Source organism: Rhipicephalus microplus, chromosome 5 (assembly GCF_043290135.1).
Source record: "Rhipicephalus microplus isolate Deutch F79 chromosome 5, USDA_Rmic, whole genome shotgun sequence".
Lineage (NCBI taxonomy): Eukaryota > Metazoa > Arthropoda > Arachnida > Ixodida > Ixodidae > Rhipicephalus > Rhipicephalus microplus.
The window spans coordinates 4,247,539-4,267,149 of record NC_134704.1 but is presented as its reverse complement, the minus strand read 5'-3'; the positions used below and the strand labels follow the sequence as shown (position 1 = coordinate 4,267,149).

The window sequence follows — 19,611 nt, the reverse complement described above, 5'->3', positions numbered from 1 at the left end:
GCATAAGTACGGAGTTCTTGACTGTGCCTCCTCATACCAGCATGGCAGCTCCGACAAGATCTGCGAATCTCCATTTTGTCCAGACAGCTTTTCCTTCTCGAGGATTTTTGAGCCTCCTCGTGTTCTCAAAATCTTTTGTGGAAAAGCGTATGAGGATGTTGAGGCCTGGCTCGACGAGTTCGAAGAGGTCGCTGTAGTAAATCGCTGAAGCGCGCAGGAAAAGCTTGGCCATGCCTACTTCATGATGGAAAATAGCGCTCGCACATGGTATGAGAGTAGGGAGGCTACTTTCTGAATCTGGAATAGGACAACTCGAGCCAAAAGCTTCTCGAGGCGTTCAAGTGCGCACCGGCAGGATCACACACAACATCTGATTGAAGCCCGCGTGCAAAAGCTGAACAAAACCGTCGCGATGTTCGCATAGAATATGAACTGTTTATTTAACCACACTGACACGCCCGAGACAAGGAAAATTCATCATCTGATGCGGGGAGTTAAGAAACCGCTCTTTGCCGGCCTTGTACAAGATCTGCGCACAACAGTCAATGAATTTATAAAAGAGCCGACTGTCATTGAGCAGGCACTTCGGCAACGATGCTGCCACTTTGACCGCCTGCCCGACCACACGGCAGTAGGTATCGCTGCTCAGAATGCTGCCGTTTTCGAAACATCTCTATACAAATAATTAGGCAAATCCTGAGAAAAGAGCTGCGAGCCCTCAGAATTCTGTTAACCGAGCTGCTAGTTACTTTTGTTGCAGAAATTGTGAGCCAGGAGCTGTGGCAAGCCTTTCCATCTGCCGAGTCACCTCCTGAGCCACGTTCGTTAACCTATGCTGAAGATGTCCCTCGTCCTCTACCTTCCTCAGAGAAGCACCCTTTCAGCCACGGTTCATTATCTTGCCTTGGTGGCAACGGGAACCTGCATAAAACCACCAGTTTGCCGAGCCAACCTGTGGTGCACTGCCAACTGTCCACCACTTAGTTTCTACTGCGGAAAACCAGGCTACATCTCCCACTCCTGCCACCTTCGAGAAGCTGGGTTTGGAAACTTTTCTTGTCTCGATTCTCTTCACTTTGAAGACCCTCATGACCACAGTGATTATCAGCTGGCCACCGGCCAATCTTCATCACCATGTCTTCGCTGGCAATCTCCCTCACCTGCGCAAGGTCACACTTTCCCAAACTGCCAAAGTTACGCCGAAGCCATCAGAAACCGCTTCCCTAGCCCAAGCCAGGGAAACTAACCCCCATATTCACAAACGGTCCTCGACTCGGCTTTCACCCTTCACTTGACAGAGTTGAGCACTGTGCCACAGCTCGGCTTAAAAATGACGCTGCGCCACTCAAGAATCACAGCAGGTTATCACTGATCTGCAGTAACTTGCCGTGCCTAGAGACGGCGCTCCTATCGGCTTTCTCGTGTGAAGGTGAAGCGTTGAGTGAAGGGACGCTCTAGAATATGGGGGTAACTGCTGCGGCCTCCGAGGGCAAGGTTGCCAATCACCAAACACCAAAAAGACCTCCCTACTTTGTGGAGGTAGGTTTCTGAAGGCTTACCCTATGAATCAACCTGGAAGGGAAGCCATGCTTTCCACTGCTGTTCTGCACAAAGACGCTACGGCCAAGTTCGTGGACTTTCCAACACGGCACAAAAATGGCACTCGAGGCAGGCTGTCAACAAACGCGGGTGGGTTTATTTACCCCAGATACAGCGCAGTGCAACTATACCAGGCTTGCGAACGGCAGGGAACTCTGTAAGAATGACCATGTGTACAATTGCCAGCAGGCTCTAGGGCTATTACACAAAGGGAAACACCCGAGCGCGCGTACGAGAAGCCGCCGAGAAGCAGCGCGTCTAACTCTCATGCAGGCCTGCGTGAATCTGCCCGGCTGTTGGTGAGTGCTGGGTGAAAGCAAGGTACCATGAGAGAAACTGTCATAGGCAGCCAATGAGGATCGTTGGAGCACCATGACAAGTGCTAGGGTGACGCGACGGGGAGATGCGCTGCCCGAGCATGTTCTGTGGGGGTGCTGACACCTCCTGTAAAGTTGTTTGCGCTGCGTGGCACACATGTCTCGCCTAAAAGCCGCATTTCGGGTTACAACTACCGGGCGGTAGGTGGCATTGTGTTCGCGAGTGTTGGTCACCACTGTCATCATCATTATGGTATAGCGCCAGGGGCGACAAGCTTTGGTAGCAGCGAGAGAGAAATAAGTTGGTCTCTTCTGCGCATGGTGGTTGCAGCGAGCGGTTGCCTCTAGCGTGGGTCCCCGGTGTGTGGCACCGCAGGTTGCGCGTCAAGGGCCCTCGTGGTAAGTCAAGCGTTGACGCCGCCGCCTTGGGTGTGTTATTGTGTTTGTCATGTTTTGGAGTGTATGGTAATATTGTGTAAAGATGTCCTGGCGTGTTGATCACAATTTATGTTATAATAATTCGGCGGACGATATCATCGTTCTAAATTGGTTAAATAATGTGTGTATCGTTTGATTTGTTCCGACCGCATCTACTGTGCCATTTCACTCCAAGAGCGTGGCGTGGCGCTCGCCAATTCTAGACTCCACAGTTTGGACGCGCGTCTCCGGGCAGGGAAAACTGACGCACGGCTCCCGCCAGACAAAATGTCTTGGTGGCGAAACCACGGTGGCTTTGTTTCCAACGTTCGAGCCTCTCAGGGCCAGCTCTCACGCTAGCACACAAGCGAGGCATCAAAAGGAAAGGGCGCACTCGGTTCCCACAACTTCTACAGAAAGACAATATGACGATGATGACTACTAGTACCAATGCTGACGAATATGTATGAGCTGGTCTTAGCATTATCATAGACGGGCACTACATAACAGCACTGGTTGGCACTGGCGCTGACTTCTCTATTATGCAACAAGAGCTTGCCAATCACCTTGGAAAAGTCCAGAAGCTGTGGAGTGGACTGAGCATAAGGAGTGCTTGTGGGCAGCTAATGATCCCAATGGTAGCACCGCTCGGCTCTTAATCGGCGGTTCCAGCATCATTGTTGCTTTTGTAATTTTATGTGAATGTTGTAAAAAGCTGATATTGGGTATAGATTTTCTGTGAGAGTATGGTACTGTCATCACGATCCCTGAGCATGGTCACCTTTTCCACCCATCAGTACGTTGACGCCACCACTGAAAAACAACTGCTGCCTTTGCGTGTAGCTAATGATCTGATAGATCCTACTGCCTTGTGTCTGTGTTATATCAGTGGCCGTGTCCCTAGAATGTGACAGTGAAGCAAACAGTCACGCTATCGCTTATGCAAGGTGTTTCCATCATGAGAGGCCCACTGGCACTAACTGATGGGCAGGCAGAAGTGCTCCTCATCAACTTCAGCAACGAGCACTGTAACATCCAGAAGGACGACACAATGGCCTACTAGTACCACAATGTAGACCAAGCCAGGAGTTGTTTCACTTTGCAACCAGACGACACAACTGTCGCTGCCTCGACGCCTTTGTCAACATTTGCTTTACCCTGTCACCCCTGGATAAACAGTGCCTACTAGAGCTCACACACCAGTTTCAAGATTGTCTTTTTGTGTACGACGAAGGTCGAGCAAACACCATTCACCCAGCACCAAATCACTGCTGAAAAAGACATGAGATCGTACCGACAAAGTCCATACCATGTGGCTCTGAAATAACACGAGGAGATTCAAATTGATGATTGATTTAATTTGTGGGGTTTAACGTCCCAAAACCACGATATGATTATAAGAGATGCCGTAGTGAAAAACTCCAGAAATTTCGACCACCTGAGGTTCTTTAATGTGCACTTATATCTGAGCACAAGAGCCTACAGTATTTTTGCCTACATCGAAAATGCAGCCGCCGCAGCCAGGATTCGATCCCCCAACCTGTGGGTCAGTAGCCGAGTACATTAGCCATTAGACCACCGCGGCAGGGCTGAGGAGATTCAAAAACAAGTACAGAAGATGCTCCAAGATAATGTCATACAGCCTTCGAAAAGGCCTCGGCCATCCCTTAGGGTATTGGTTAAAAAAAAAAAAAAACGGCAGCTTGCGTTTCTATATAGATTATTGAAACTTAAACAGTCATAAAGAAAGACATCTACCTGTTGCCATGCATAGATTACTCTTTCGATAGGCTGCATATATGCACACTGTTTCTCATCAATGAATCGGCGAAGCGGCTACTAGCAGATAGAGGTCGACGAGAGAGATTGTGAGAAAACTGCTTCCCTGATGCCCAATGAATGAAACAACTTTATTGTGAAAACCGGCTAGTAGCTGGTCCGGGCCAGACCGTTCAGATAGAGGTTGGAAGACCTTGTCTCCCAATAACCTCCTTGGCCTGCTAGATAGCCCAAGTTTGGTCTTCTAGTTCGGAGCTGAGCAGCATTGTACGCTAGTGCTCCCGAAGATGTTCTGAAGAGTCTGTTTGCTTCTCGGGACACCCCCAGAGCATGTGGCTTAGGGAAACCGCTTATACTTTACAGGCTTTACATATCGAGTGTGGGTAAATTGCTGGAAACATTCTGAACTGAGCAGGACTGGGAAAACAATGAGTTTGTCATTTGCGCAAGTCTGTTGCTTGTTTTCTATCTAACTTTGGGTGAGGTGGAGGGAAAATACGCTTCAAGTCACGCTGATACTTGGTATCTTCTGAGTAGCTGGAGATTCTATCTTTTAATACAGGTTCAATTTCAGCAGCAGAATGTCCTTACGAGGGCACTTCTTGGGCTGCGCGGCGGGTTAAATCTCGCGACAACGCATGGACTGCCTCGTTCGGGTTGTTGGTGGCTGCATTTGTGTGCGTTGGGAACAAGGTTAGATATTTACGTTTTTCTGAACCCATCAGTCGCTGGTTCCTTGCTAGAATTTTGTGTTCGCATGCAAAATTCCTAATTACAACCCGTGAGTCGCTCAGAATGAAGCTATGTTTTGTGGAAGTGAGAGCCAGGGCGATGGCCACCTCTTCAGCTTTCTCAATTCATGTCATAAAGACAGTACAGGGATTAACGCACTTTCCGGTCGCGTCTACAGCCGCTGCAACATGCGCTTTCTTCTTAGAGTACGGGTTTGCATCTACGAACAGACTTTTCACTATTCCCATGTGTCTTGAGCAGCACTTTTGCTCTGTGATGTCTGCGTTCTGCATTCGTGGTTGGGTTCATATTTTTAGGAAGTGGTTTTATCGCTGTCTTACACTGGATATCCGTGGGAATGTCGCATTTCTCGCCGTGCTGAACGTGGTATGTGACACCCAATTTCGCTAATATGTTCCTGCCCGTTTTTGTTGCTGACAGCCTTTCTAATTGCGAGATGTGCTCGGCTATGGCAATCTCATCTAGCGTGTTGTGAACGCCTAGTTTCAGGAGTAGTTCCGTATTTGCATATTCTGGGACGCCTAAGGCCTGTTTGTACACTTTCCTGATCAGGGCATTAGCTTTGTTGCTCTCTGCGGTGTGCCAATTGTGGAAAGCCGCTACATATGCAACATGGATAATTACAAATGCCTGTATTAGGCAAATGACGCTGGCTTCCCCCATGCCTCGGTGTCTATATGTAACTCTGCGCACTAACCCCATAGTGTTGGCGACCTTGGTTTGTAGATTGTGGATGGTTTTCCCATTGGTTCCCTTGGACTCAATGATCAATCTGAGGACTCTTATATGCTGAACTATGGGTATGATTTTGCCATCAGCTGTGCTGACTGCAATCCCTTTGTACTTGCAACAACCTGCGTATATTTTTGGTAGTCTGCCTCTAAGCGTTTGTCTACATAGAAGGAGCTCTGACTTTTCTGGAGAACATCGAAGGCCCTTATCTTCTAGGTATGTCTCCACTGTGGCTACGGCTTCTTAAAGCCTCAGCTTTATGTAGCCATCACTACCGTCGGACATCCAGATGGTAATATCATCTGCATAGATGGAGTGATGAGTTCCTGGAATATTATCGAATTCCTTTGGTAGACCTAGCATTATCAAATCAAAAAGCATTGGTGAAATCACGGAGCCCTGTGGCGTTCCGCTGCTGCCCAACTCGTAGAGGTCTGATTTAACATCATCTATGGTGATTGTCATTTTCCTGCTGGACAAGAAGTTTTAAATATAGGTATACGCTCTCTTTCCAACGTTTATAGTAGAAATTTGAGATAGAATCGCGCTGTGTGCCGTGTTATTAAAGGATTTTTTGAGATCCAGTCTAAGGATGGCCTGGGTGAATCTTGATTTCTGGTCAAGTACTTGGTGCTTAATTTGCAGCATGGCGTCTTGTGTAGACAAGTTTCGTCTAAGGCCTAGCATTGTATGTGGGTAGTGACCACCATCCTCTAGGTAGTCGTTCACTTTACAAAGGAAGGCGTGCTTTATTAGCTTTCCCCCACACGACGTGAACGAGATAGGCCAGAGGTTCATTTTGTTGATTGGTTTGCCTGGCTTAGGAATTAATTTTGTTGAGGCTTCTTTCCATGACTCTGGTATCTCGCCCCTGATCCAGAACTCATTTATATACTCGGTTGAGAATTCTATGGAGTCTTCCTCCAGGTTTTGGAGCATGCGGTTTGTTACACTGTCCAGCCCTGGGGCCGATATAACACTGATTTGTGAAATACCACTCTTATCTCTGCCGTGGTGAATTTCTGGTCTAGCATTAGATTTACGTTTCCTGAGTAATCTGGGTGTCGCACAGTTGGGGTCTGTGCAACGTATAGAGCTTTTAGATCCTCGATTAACTACTCCTCGTTTCCTTTGTGATTGTGTGTTAATTTGCAAATGGTGTGCCTCTGTTCCGTTTTGGTATTTGTCGGGTCTAAAAGGAACCGAAGCAACTTCCACTTTTGGGAAGCTCCAAGCTGCCCGTCCATGTCTCTACAGATCTCTTTCCATTGTTGCTTGTTTAGTTGCCTGCAATCAGCCTCAATGTCCCTGTTTAGTTGCGTGATCTTTTTTCGTAACCCTCTTTCGTGTCCCTGCTTCCTCCATCTCACCTGAAGTGATTTTTTCGCCTGCCATTGGTGTACAAGCTTACTGTTTAGCCTGTCAATAGGAAGGTCCATCTGCACTTCTTGTATGGCCTGCCGGGCGCTCCTTATTACGTTTTCCCACCAGCTCCTTATGCCCCATGTGGGTGGGAAAGAGGACTGTCGTCTTGTCTCTCTGAATTTGTCCCAATCAACAAGTCGTTTTGTTTGATTTGATGACCAAGTTGCGTCAATCTCGCGTGGTATGGTCGTCCCGATAATTCTGTGGTCACTACCCAGATCGTCGAAAGTGTTATGCACGTCGCACCTGAGGTGTTTTTAGTCATAGTGAGACCTGGCGTCGTGTCCCTTTGGGCACTCGAACCTATTCGCGTGTGCGCACTGGGCTCAGTGATTAACGTTAGGTTCTCATTTTGTATGCTTCACCATAGATATTTGCCCTTAAGGGAAGTGAAGCCATAGCCCCAAGCTTCGTGTGGAGCTTTTTGAAGTCTCCGCCCACTAAAAGTGAAGCGTCTCCCGCTACCACAACCACTTTCCTAAAGAGGTTATTGAACTTATGTGACCGATTTGATGGGTTGCTATATACGTTTAATATAAAAATACTTGTTGCCTTTCAATTTCAAGGAATGACTTCTGTCATTACGTGATCATGTTCTACATTGAGGTCATAAGTTTTGATCGTCAGTTCTCTGCTAACTAATGCCGTGAGAATTCTATCATTGTCGCCCCGTCCGGTGCTTATGGATTGGTAAACCGCCAGTTTGGCAAACCTGTGCGTTTCCTGGAGCAAAAGAACGCCTGGTTTATTGCTCTGCTTAATACATTGTCGAAGAACATATCTTTTGGTTCCGTATTCCCTACAGTTCCATTGCCAGATTTTAAACTGTCCCTTACCTCGTCTGTCCGTACCTTAAGTTACGTGTAACGGAAGGATAAAAGTAGCTTGCCGTAGAATAGCTATCGGTGTGGTTGCACATTGGTTCCTGCATGTAAAGTAGGTGTTGTCATTGCACTATTGGTACATCGTTCTATTGCTTCGACTTTGGCGGTGAGTGCTGCAATATCGATGGACGCTTTGTTCGTGGCCTCGACTAACGATTGGATCATGGCTAGTATTTGGTCTACGTTCCTCTCAATAGTACCTAATCTTTCCTGTTCAGTGAGATCTTGCCTGGGGACTTGAGATTCCATGGTCTTTTGACTTTTGGCTTTTCGATTGAGCGGGGGGGCTGTTACCTCCATGCAATCCTCACCTATCGGAATTTCACTTTTTTTTCCCCGGTTGTACCCTCTCACGAAAGTTGCTCAATTTTGGCATTTAACTGTGCGATCATCTCTCCCATTCGAGTGTTTTCTCCTTTGAGCTTCTCAAGTTTCTCATTAGTGTGTTTAACCGACTCCCCAGTCTCAGCCGGTCGCGACCAGCACACTTTATCTGCCTAGCTCACTGTGTATGCCGAATCCCTTGACTACGATCCAGACCTGGACCACGACCTGACAGGGGTGGAGCCTCTAGAAGTGGACCCCGTACCTCGACGTCCCCTTGATCTCGATCTCGAGCGGCACATTTCTTTTGCTGAAGGAGTTGCTTGTCTCTGGTTTTCTTGTGTCTTGGCCCACTGTCTTTGCTTGACGATGAAGGGCTTCCTATACTTGGCTTTGCAGTTTCTGTTTGCGGTGGCACGATCCTTGCCGCACATCCGACATTTGGGTTTCCATGTGTGATTTCTGTGTGGATTGAAGGCGCCGCACCCAGGGCAGAGTCTATCCATCGGGTAGGGGCAGACATTGCGCCTGTGGCGGATCCTGTTACACTGTCTGCACTAGACCACCACGGTGAGGCTCGCTGTGGTTCATAAATTTCTACCTCATTTGTACGGCTGCTCATTCAAGGTAGTCAGCAATCTCCATTCAATTTACTAGCTCACTACTTTGAAAGACCTATGTGGCCATTTGGTGCCGTAGCCTTCGGCTTCAAGAATTCGATGTGACCGCAATTTATAAATCAGGGAAGAGGCATACTGAAGGAGACTGTCTCACGCAGTAAGCCATCGAGCCTGCCACTATTGATGACGAGTGTATTGACAGCGCATTCTTGGGAGTCGGCAATGCAGCCACTATTTCACAAGAGCAGCGCAGTGACCCAGATTTGCTTCCGCTTATCGATTTCTTAAAAAGACAACGTGAAGAGCACTGCTGTCTTTTTGCTTAAAGAATTACATTCTATTCGCAATGTCCACGAACTATAGGCGGTGTGCTGTACGAATCAAGATGGTACCCAGAGCAGGGTCAACCAATTCATTAGCATAGAAACAGATAGTACGTACGGACCATGCCACTTCCATTGGATAAAGTCATGAACTGCACTGAAATGTATATGAGACCAAAACACTTTTCAAAACCATGAAATCTTCCCCCCGATGATTTGTTGTGGTGCGAAAGGTTTTTAAAGGCCTAGAACGGGAACAGTTAGGCATAAGAGTTAATGGAGAGTACCTTCGTAACCTGCACTTTGCCGATGATATTACATTGCTGAGTAACTTAGGGGACGAATCGCAACTTATGACTATGGAGTTAGACAAGGAGAGCAGAAAGGTAGGTCTTAAAATTAATCTGCAGAAAACGAAAGTAATGTGCAACAACCTCGAAAGAGAGCAGCACTTCGAGATAGATAATAGTGTACTTGAAGTTGTTAAAGACTATGTGTACTTAGGACAGGTAATAACTGTGGAGCCTAACCACGAGATTAAATTAACTAGAAGAATAAGAATGGGGTGCAGCACATTTGGCAAGCACTCTCAAATCATGACAGGTAGATTGCCACTCTCCCTCAAGAGGAAGGTATACAGTGGAGTCCGCTTATAACCAACCTGAGCGTGACGCGGCATCCGTCCGCTGTATCCCGAAGTTCGTAGTAAAAGAAACACAGCTTTTAAAAAAGTTGCGAGTGAAAACACAAACTTTTTTGCCACAAAAAGTCCGTGATGCACGTGTTTCGAAGAGCAGACGCGATAAGGGCGGTCTCAAGTTCATTTAAAACGACAGGGTGCTCGTTCGCCGAGGCCCGTAGAATAAGCTGCATGAGGCACTGACTCCAAAGTTTCGTCGTTCTTGCAATCTGATTCCACTAAATCACTCTCGCCATGTACTTCATTCACAATGCCCCAATCCGTGCACAGTTTCGCAGTGTCAGCATCATCATCGGCGTTAATTAAACCATCACAACGGATGTCCCACCTGCTCTCTCAGGTCAGAGTTGACGACGCGCTGCCACAAATTGCCGCCGCAGTTTGGAAGCTTTAGGCTCAGCATCGGGCCCGACGTCAACGAAGTCGGCCTCGCGAAAACAGTTTCGCACGCATGCAGCCGTCACCGCTGCCCACAAAATATTCACTATCTTCACAGCTGAATACAGGGCTTCCCGAAGCCGCAAGTTGGCTGCCAGGTGGTCAACAGCTATGACCAAGCGCTCCGCAACGTGGCACCTAACGCACGGATTACGCTCAAGCCAAGCGGTCACACTTTCGACATTTCGTTGAGCGGCAGGAAAAAGCGTGCTAGTCCTCCCGTCGGCCATCATGACCATACACGCAACACCAAGAGCGAGCAAGATGCGCACACGCGACACACATGCCAAAACGCGTGGAACAGCTCTGGGCCCATTTCCAGTCAGAAAACGAAACTAATTCGAGCCAGCGTAGCATGCGCCGCGAAGCGGAGGAAAGGGGTTGTGATCAAGAGAGGAGAGCAGACTTGCGAGAGAAGGGCAAAGAGTTGTGATAAAGAGAGGTGAGGATGCAGCGGGAGGGCGACCTTGAAAACCAAAACACACAGGAAGGAGGCAGGTTGGGTAGCTTGCTTGGAGGCAGGTTGTTAGCTTGCGCCTCAGGTCCCCACACCTTCAACTTCAACAGTGCTGCATCTTGTTCTTCGTGTGACATTTCAATTTTTCGCTATTGCAGTGATTGCTTCACTCTTGCAGTAAAACAAACTTTTTTTGTTCTAGTTCAGATTCATTCATTCACTCGGACTTTATTCCAAAAACATCCCTGCCAGACAGCAGCTGCAGCAGTGCGATCTGTCATTCACAATTTACAAAACTGCGAAGCACATGTAAGGTGTACAGAACAATATGAACCACATAATGCTTAGGAGTCCCACCAATTTGTTCTAAATAGTTTTCTAACGATAAAACCCCAAACCACCAACGCCTTAGCCTGTTTCTTCTTGTATTGAAAGTGCTCAGAGGCAGCAAAGAAACCAGCACCTTCAAAGGTGACGGCAAAGTGTCTTGGGTAAACAAGGCAAGCAAAATGCTTTGACCAAAACGCCAACCAAGTGTCAGCAGCAGCAGCAGCTACATAGAAGCAGTTAAAAGCAGCATACGTGATGTCGGCAGGAGGCCCGCATGCTGCCGGTGCGCTTGAGGGCAACAAGCTCTTTGCGCTCGCGGTCCCCCAGCACCAGGAACCAGGACTCGTCTTTAGGCTTCGGGTAATGAGGAGCCAGGGCCTGTACACTGGAGCCTGCTCGGCCGTCCGAGTGCCGCTGGTCCCGGTGGCTCACCTGCACCAGCAGCATGTACTCGCTGCCAGCACTAACCGGCAGCCAATGGCTGTCCATCACGGGACCCTCTGCAACATTTGCACGCATCATCAAAAGACTTTATTCCAAAGAGAACTTGTAATTCTCAACAACACAGTATTCGGAACACACATAAACATAACAATTATAGTGCATTTAGTATCAACACAGATAAGTGTTATTCAATACCACACTGCTAACTTATGGCCTATGTAAAGCAATTACAGTCCAAGTAGTGGGATCTCAAGCACTAACTTTTTTTTGAATGGCTCCCATTTTACTCGAAGTCCATCTCAATATACTAGGGTAGGGTGAAAGTTGTTCTGTTTAAGGATACGCATTACCGTATTTACGCGCGTAATGAACCCACCCCACCTTTTTTTTTTTTTTTTTCAAAAAAGTTGACGCCAATTTAAGAGGAGGGTTACGCGGGAGAAAAAAGTCACGGGAGTTATAACAGCGAAAATTTCGGCCGATGACTTTACTTGTTTTGACCCGTCAAATGCACGACAAAATTTTTTTGTAGCCCGAAGCTCTTTTTGTTTCGTCCTGTAATAAAAGTGCATGAATCGACGCCAAAGTGTTGTCAAGTTGCTCAGTTTCAATGCTCCAGCACATGCTGTTAATAACCAGCCATGTAGATAGCGTACCGGCCGAACGCGCCCTGCGCAGCAAGTGTGCAAACTAAGTTCACACGACAAACCAAACAACGAAAACACAGCGTCAGATGGCGGCGCACAAACATTGTATTAGACTTTGCGGATGCACAACGCGCTATCGGCACGGTGGGTGCGGTTGCGCTTTGCATAAGTCCGAGACGCAGCGCGAGCGCCATTTTGGACGCCACGCACTTTGTTTTTGCGCTGTTCCAACGGCCGCTGTGTTTCCGTGGCACTATCAACAAAGAGGTTTCTGCTGCATTCGACAGATGGAGCTTTGTCGTACAAGGTGCAACTTTCAAATTTTAATTAACATCGTCCGCGCTCGCGCTGCTCGCAACTGTTTAGCATGATTGCATAACTATCTGTGGCTTTCATTGCGTTGCTATTTCGTCATACAATAGGTTAATTTAACATTGTTTCGATCATTAATGGCACTGGCTATCATACCAAAATAAAATGAACAGATACATTTAAAAAACTATTTTATTTCCCCTTTTTTCAAGGATCAATGTGGGGATGGGTTCATTATGCAAGTAAATACGGTATATCATCGGAGGTTCTGGTAAAATATTTTTTGCAGAGAAATGCGAATGTTCAGAATTTAAATATCTTTACAACAGTGTTCGCCACTGATTCAATTCGCACTGGAATTTTACTACTCGAACTATTAACAGTGGCCCCTCCAGATTTTCATTATGATTCGCACCGTCACATTCTCCTATTGCGGCAAAAGCTGTTTTTCAAACTTTGCTATTGTGCAAATATTGAACTTAACGTTGGTAGCGAATGGTGATTTAGTTCAAAATTATTCAAATTAAATTCCAATAGTGTATATCACATAATATCTATAAAAACAGACATATTTGTAATGTGCAAACTTACCTGCACAATATTAAAAATACTAAAACAAATGCTATGTAAGCTCCGTTCTTTTTGGTTCGAGGAAAATAAAAAGAACTTTGAATAAAAAGAGTACTTGACTTCACGTAATCAAATAAAATGCAAGTGATAACCTATAAAATATGTTATATTTTAAAACTTACTATATTTAGAGAATATGAGCCAGTACTAAAAGCTTTTAACCTAAAAAAAGCCAGCTTTGTCACAAAGGTGAAGCAATGAACACAATAGCAACCAATTGGAAGGTTACGCATAGAATGGCAAGCAGACTGAAACGTGCCCAGCATTTCTCACAAACAAATGACGCACGAAATGTACTCACAGGTACAGATGAATGCGACTAAGCGCCTTGATTAATTCATTGATATGTGGAGTTTAACATCCCTAAATTACCATATGATTATGAGAGATGCCGTAGAGGAGGGCTCTGATAATTTCAACTTCCTGGGGTTCTTTAACGTGCACCTAAATCTGAGCACACAGGCCTACGAGATTTCCGCCTCCGTCAGAAGTACAGCCACTGTCGCCGGGATTCGATTCTGCGACCTGCGGGTCAGCAACCGCGTACCTTAGCCACTAGACCACCGCGGCGGGGCAGAATAAGCTTCTCAGTTGTTGCTTCGCTGTGTCTGAAAAGCGCACCCTTTTCACAAACAGAGACTGTGCAACAATTTCAGTGACATTTGTGCGCCCGGTAACTACAACAGAATCGCTTCGATGAAGCCCAAGGCTAGCCAAGACGTACGATTGTCCCTGCCACGAGATAAGCATCCACCAAGCCCCTTCTCGCGCATTAGCATCCACCCAGCTAGGGCAAAGTAGGTGTGGGGCAAAGTAGGCATGGGATATTTCTTGGGGCATTTCGTGATATTTATTTATTTATTTATTCATAATACCCCTAAAGGCCCTCGTGAGAGGGTATTACATAGGGGGGGTTACATGAGCAAAATTACAAACAATAAACGTCAAAAACGAAAAAAAGGTAAAAAAATTCAAATTAAATACAGACTAAGGTTGAGATATATGTTATAACAAGTAATTGCTAAAGACAGCAAAAATAGAGAAAAGAATAGGCAACAAATCATTGGAATACAGATAAGTACCCAGTGAACAACCTATGAAAATGCAAGAAAAAATAATCAATACACTTGATAAAAAAAAAAGGAAAAAGAAAACAAATAAAGCGTACACTCAAAAACGAATAAAAAATATACACTCACTCATCACAGCTCAAATAAGCTGAATCAAGGTAAAAATACTACACGTGTGCTCTGCACGTTATAGAAAAGAGGGAAAAAACAAGTAAAAGAGCAAAAGTTAGATGATGTTAATATTTTGAATTAGCTCTTGAAATTTCGTGGCGTTTTCTTCTAAGGCAATGTGTGATGATAGATTATTTCAATCGATTGTGGTACGCGGAATGAATGACTTGGAAAAAGCAGATGACTTACAGTTTAAGCGTTTAACTTTGTAGGGGTGATCGCGGCGAGGAAAAATAACGGCAGGTGGCTCGAAGAAATCGCTGTGAAGTGACACGTGGTGATAAAGTTTATGGAAAAGTGATAGGCGTGCAAGTTTGCGACGATGGAATAGTTCGGGTAGCTCCGCTCGGCGTTTTAGTGCTGTGACGCTGGAATGACGTGAATAATCTGAAAATATGAAGCGAGCGGCACGATGTTACAGTGATTCAATGTCGTTTATGATGTAAGCATGTTCGGGATCCCAAATGGCTGATGCATATTCTAATTTTGGACGTATTAGTGTGGTAAGTGCAAGTTTGCGTATGTTAGGAGGAGCCTGTTTAAGGTTATGCTTGAGAAATCCAAAAGACCGGTTAGCAGCCGCCAGGGTGAGTCTTATATGGTAGTGCCATGTCAGATCAGGTTGCAAATGAATTCCAAGATATTTATAAGTGGAGACGAGGTCAACAGTAGTATTATTTAACACGTAGAAGGTAGGAATCCGGGTTACGTGTTTACTGAAAGACGTAGACTTCGTTTTAGAGCAGTTTAGGGTCATTAGCCAAGATGAGCACCATGCATTAATAGCATTTAGATCAGTTTGCAAAGCTTTCCGGTCATTGTCAGAGGAAATTATTCGGTAAATCACACAGTCGTCAGCAAAAATTCTAATTCGGGATGAGACACAGGATGGCAAGTCATTAATGTAGATTAGAAACAGTAGTGGACCAAGTACGCTACCCTGTGGGACTCCAGAAGTTACTGGTCTGAAGGAAGAGTTACAATTGTTAGCGGACGTGAACTGTGTTCTAGAAGAAAGGAAATCTTTTACCCATGCCAAAATGTTAGGGTGAATGTAAAGCCTAGACTGTTTGGTTAGAAGCCGGTGATGAGGGACACGGTCAAAAGCTTTAGAAAAGTTGAGGAAAAATAGCATCAACCTGGGATCCACCGTCGAGAGCTGAATGTATGTCATGAATGAAGCCGGCGAGCTGCGTGTCACATGAGTATCCTCGGCGAAAGCCATGCTGATATTTATGTATAATGTTATGATCTTCCAGGTAGTTAATTACTTGGGTGTAGATTATATGTTCAAGAAGTTTACAAATGGTACCGGTTAATGAGATGGGACGATAGTTTAATGGCGATGAGCGTTCACCAGACTTGAAGATGGGAATTACTTTACCACATGTTTGATGTCTGAAATGTTCCAACTATTCCTGCTCAAAGTGGCCATTGATCAATATGTGGAGTTTAATGTCCCAAAACCACCATATGATTATGAGAGACGCCAGAGTAGAGGGCTCTGGAAATTTTGACCACCTGGGGTTTTTTAACGTGCACCCAAATCTGAGCCCACGGGCCTACAGCATTTTCCCCTCCATCGAAAATGCAGCTGCCGCACCCAAGATTTTATCCCGCGACCTGCGGGTCAGCAGCCGAGTAACTTAGCCACTAAACCACAGTGGTGGGGCTCAATGTAGCCGTAGATATTCCAATCAGACTTAGGTGAACATTCGAATGCTTCGAATATTCAACACAATACTATGGTACTATTCAAATTTGCTTCGATTGGAATTTAAACTATTGATTTTTTCAACTATTAAACAAGATTAAATAAATGTACATTAGTCTGCATGTAGATCCTGTAAAGATTGTTTCACTAGAGTGGGGGGGTGCTAAGCTGTGAAAACACATAATGTATACTAATTCGCATGTAACACTTTGTAAAGATGGTCTCACTGCACTAAATAAACGCTAAGCCGTGAAAAACCTAACCAGGAGAAATCCATAATGCCATAAAGCTCAACTTCAAAGTTAAATGAGTGTATTACAATTGCATCGATTCATCGTTTTTTAAGTTCAAAAGCTTGTTATACCAGCTTATATGCTCTGGGCATAGCACATTTTAAAACTCGACAAATTATACAATTTATCACTTGCATTCTACTGAAAGCCAGATCCTGCTACTATTCACAATGTTTCCACTTCTTTTGACCTGACAAAATGGCATTTGCACAAGCCTTGTTTCAATTAAAAAAAATAAGGCACAGGTTCATTAGATAATGGCAAATATGCCCATTTGTCTTTAAGTGTGTGATATAAACTATTCGAATCCAATTCGAAAGTATTCAACCAAAATCACTATTCACTTGGAACCTAAAATTGACTATTTGCACAAGCTTATGTGTTGGCACTTGTGAATAGTTCCATATAGTAGACAATACGATTTCAATACGGTAGTGCAGTGGATGATATGCCTTAGTAACACGAGGTTTACATGAGTCGCCTGCTACATACGAAGAGGCTGCAGCTTGACCTGCATCCACTCCTTGGAAGTTGAAGAGGACAATCCTTGAATGCTGATCCGGACACTCTGGCTAGGAAGTTTCAGCAGTGCATCCCTCACCTGCACAAGAGTAAATGCAGCATTAACACAGCTAGTCAATGCAAATAAAACAAAATGCAGCAACTTGGCACAATGTTGGAGTCGTCATGTAGAATCTAAATCGCAGAGAAACTATGGTCGCCGACTCTCTAAAAGACTGTTGTGCCTAGCAGCATAAGAGCAGTGGCCAGTGACAAGCTGCCATGGAAAGCTAATAGTACATGCTCACTCACAAACCTTATCGGTGATTGAGCATGAGATCAAGTGCACTGGCTTAACACTTTGTGTAACCATGGCACCTTTAGATAGAGCCTACCAACAAAATGCCAGAGCATATCCTGTTTCTCAACTTTTTCATAAAGGAAATTTTAGCTACCAGTCATGGCTTGATTTTGCAAGTTTGTGCAATAACTTCACCATTGAAACAGTCAGCTGGGAAATTAAACCGCACAACTTGAGAAGTCTGAGCCACTTGTTTCAGCTGTTTCATCCCAAATACTTGTACGAGGCGGTGCCTTCGTAAGGCAGCTGATTTCCTACTTTTTAATAACACCATCACGAGTTAGTTCAGTAAACTACTGGCTTGATTTAGATTTAAGTTTGTTGCATATACGGTCGATACCAGATATATTAAACTTGAATGGGATCGCGAATAGTTTGATATATCGATAACTCAAAATAAAAAATATGTATTTTTAAGGCTTATATTGATGCACTGCAACTCTCAAAACCGCTTTAGAAAATCGTAATAAATATTAACAAGATGATTCGTCCACAGTATGCTTAAGAAAAAGGTGACAACTTCTTTTGCAAGTTACCATACTTCATGCAGAAAAAAAAAATCCTTGAGTTGTCTTCTCTCTTGCCTGCCATCAAGTACATCAAGTCATCATCAATATTAGAGCATTGAAGCTTTAAACATAAGTAAATCCAGCCCCTTCAGCTACAATAGCAGCGATTAACAATGAACGCCGATGCAGGCTCTGCATTATGGTAAAATGTTGTTTAGCGGTGGCGTCAGAATGTTCATAACCCCACGGGGCCTTAGAAGTGTGGCAGCTTGGGCTAGTTGGTATGGCATGACGATAGTTATAGCACGAGAACAAAACGACGACACAGAGACACAGAGACACACAGAGACAAGAAGGACACGAAAGACACGAGCGCTCAAGTCTTTCGTGTCCTTCTTGTCTCTGTGTGTTTCTGTGTCCCTGTGTCGTCGTTTTGTTCTCGCGCTATAACTATCGTCGTCTCATTGGGCCACTTCCACAGCACTGACAAGCATCGATGCAGTCAGAAACAGTGACATAATGATCTCCACTGATAAAGTTGCTTTCTGTAATCCTGGAGTCCAGTTTGGTGCCTGGAACGGTGCACCTGAAATTGTCACCTGTCACCGAAGCCTACGAGGAAACTGCACGACGGTGCTTTGCTTGATGTCGTTCCAAGCTCCAGTCATCATTTTTATGGCTACAAGTATTGCAATGTTCGGTTCAACTTCCTAAACCAATATTCAGCAGAAGTGAAGCAAAAACTACTGAAGCTGACAAGCCGCGAGTGACAACCTGACAACGCTGTCCACAAACACATGTTGATGGCATTAAGGGCTTTGTACGTAGCGGCAAGTGAAAAGCAAAAAAAAGAGCAGCCTCGAGATGTGCATTTCATATCCAAAAATGCCAAAAGTACGTCATAAGGTTGCAGACCTTGAAGGGCATGCGTTTAGGTCCTGCATTCCATTGTCCACAAACAAGCAAGAAAGAGAATGTGAATATTGTGACGAGGCCATTCAGTAATTTTGCATTCATCTAATTTCGGTGTCCTCAACAATTGAACCCTTTGAAAAGCGCTGTTTTGACGTGCTGCAATCTATGACAGATAGAGCATCGTGAGCTGATGCACTCGCAAAAAGTGCTGCGCAACCAACAAATTACACTGCCTTTACGTTTCTTGCGCACGAAGATGGATTGAAACTTGTTGGTTGGAACGCATTGAACAATGATTAATCCTTGTCAGAAAAAAATGAATTTTCTGGTTTTCTGCCTGGCACAACATTCGATATATCGGATATTACGCTCAGCAGGACCTAAATGTATGTGTGCAACCGTACATTACTCTTTCAAGGGAAATTCAAGGGGATTATTTAGTACTGTTCGAAACAGTGAATCAGTCTATATATCCGAGTTTGACATACCCAGAACTGATGTATTTCTTTCTGCTTTATATTAATATACCACAGCCAGTTTTTCTATTACCATTTCAAAAATGTAGGAGAAAATTCAAGGGGTTGAATGAGTTATCACCCTGGTGGCAAAATGTATTGGAAGAATGGGTTAACATGTGGTTCTCCTACTGTCTGAAATGTCCGCCAGCAGCATGTCCAAGTGTGTGTGTGTGTGTCTACATAAACACCCACACTCATTTGCAGTGGCTTGCTTGAGACAGTTAAAGTTTATACATGACGAGATACTTCCCATCGCACACATTCGTAACACACTCTGTACATCTTTTATTTTCCCCGCCAGATATCCAACATGTCCGACTTCTTCCTCATACCCTCGTCTCTCTCTTCACATATTCCCGTGCACTAGGGTGCCTCGATGCAATGCACGCACCCTCTCAGGGCGAGGACAACCGTGTCGTCTGTTAGCG

At 45.1% G+C, this 19,611-nt stretch overlaps 1 protein-coding gene across 1 annotated transcript in view; it reads right to left on the bottom strand.

Annotated features, from left to right (window-relative positions):
* LOC119175108 (activating signal cointegrator 1 complex subunit obelus) overlaps positions 1–19,611 on the bottom strand; it is a 526,436-nt gene that overhangs the window by 17,209 nt on the left and 489,616 nt on the right. The window contains exons 36-37 of the mRNA XM_037426343.2: positions 16,872–16,980; positions 11,351–11,598 (exon numbers count right to left, since the gene is read on the bottom strand). Coding sequence (XP_037282240.2) covers positions 11,351–11,598; positions 16,872–16,980 — 357 coding nt within the window. The remainder of the gene's footprint in view (positions 1–11,350; positions 11,599–16,871; positions 16,981–19,611) is intronic.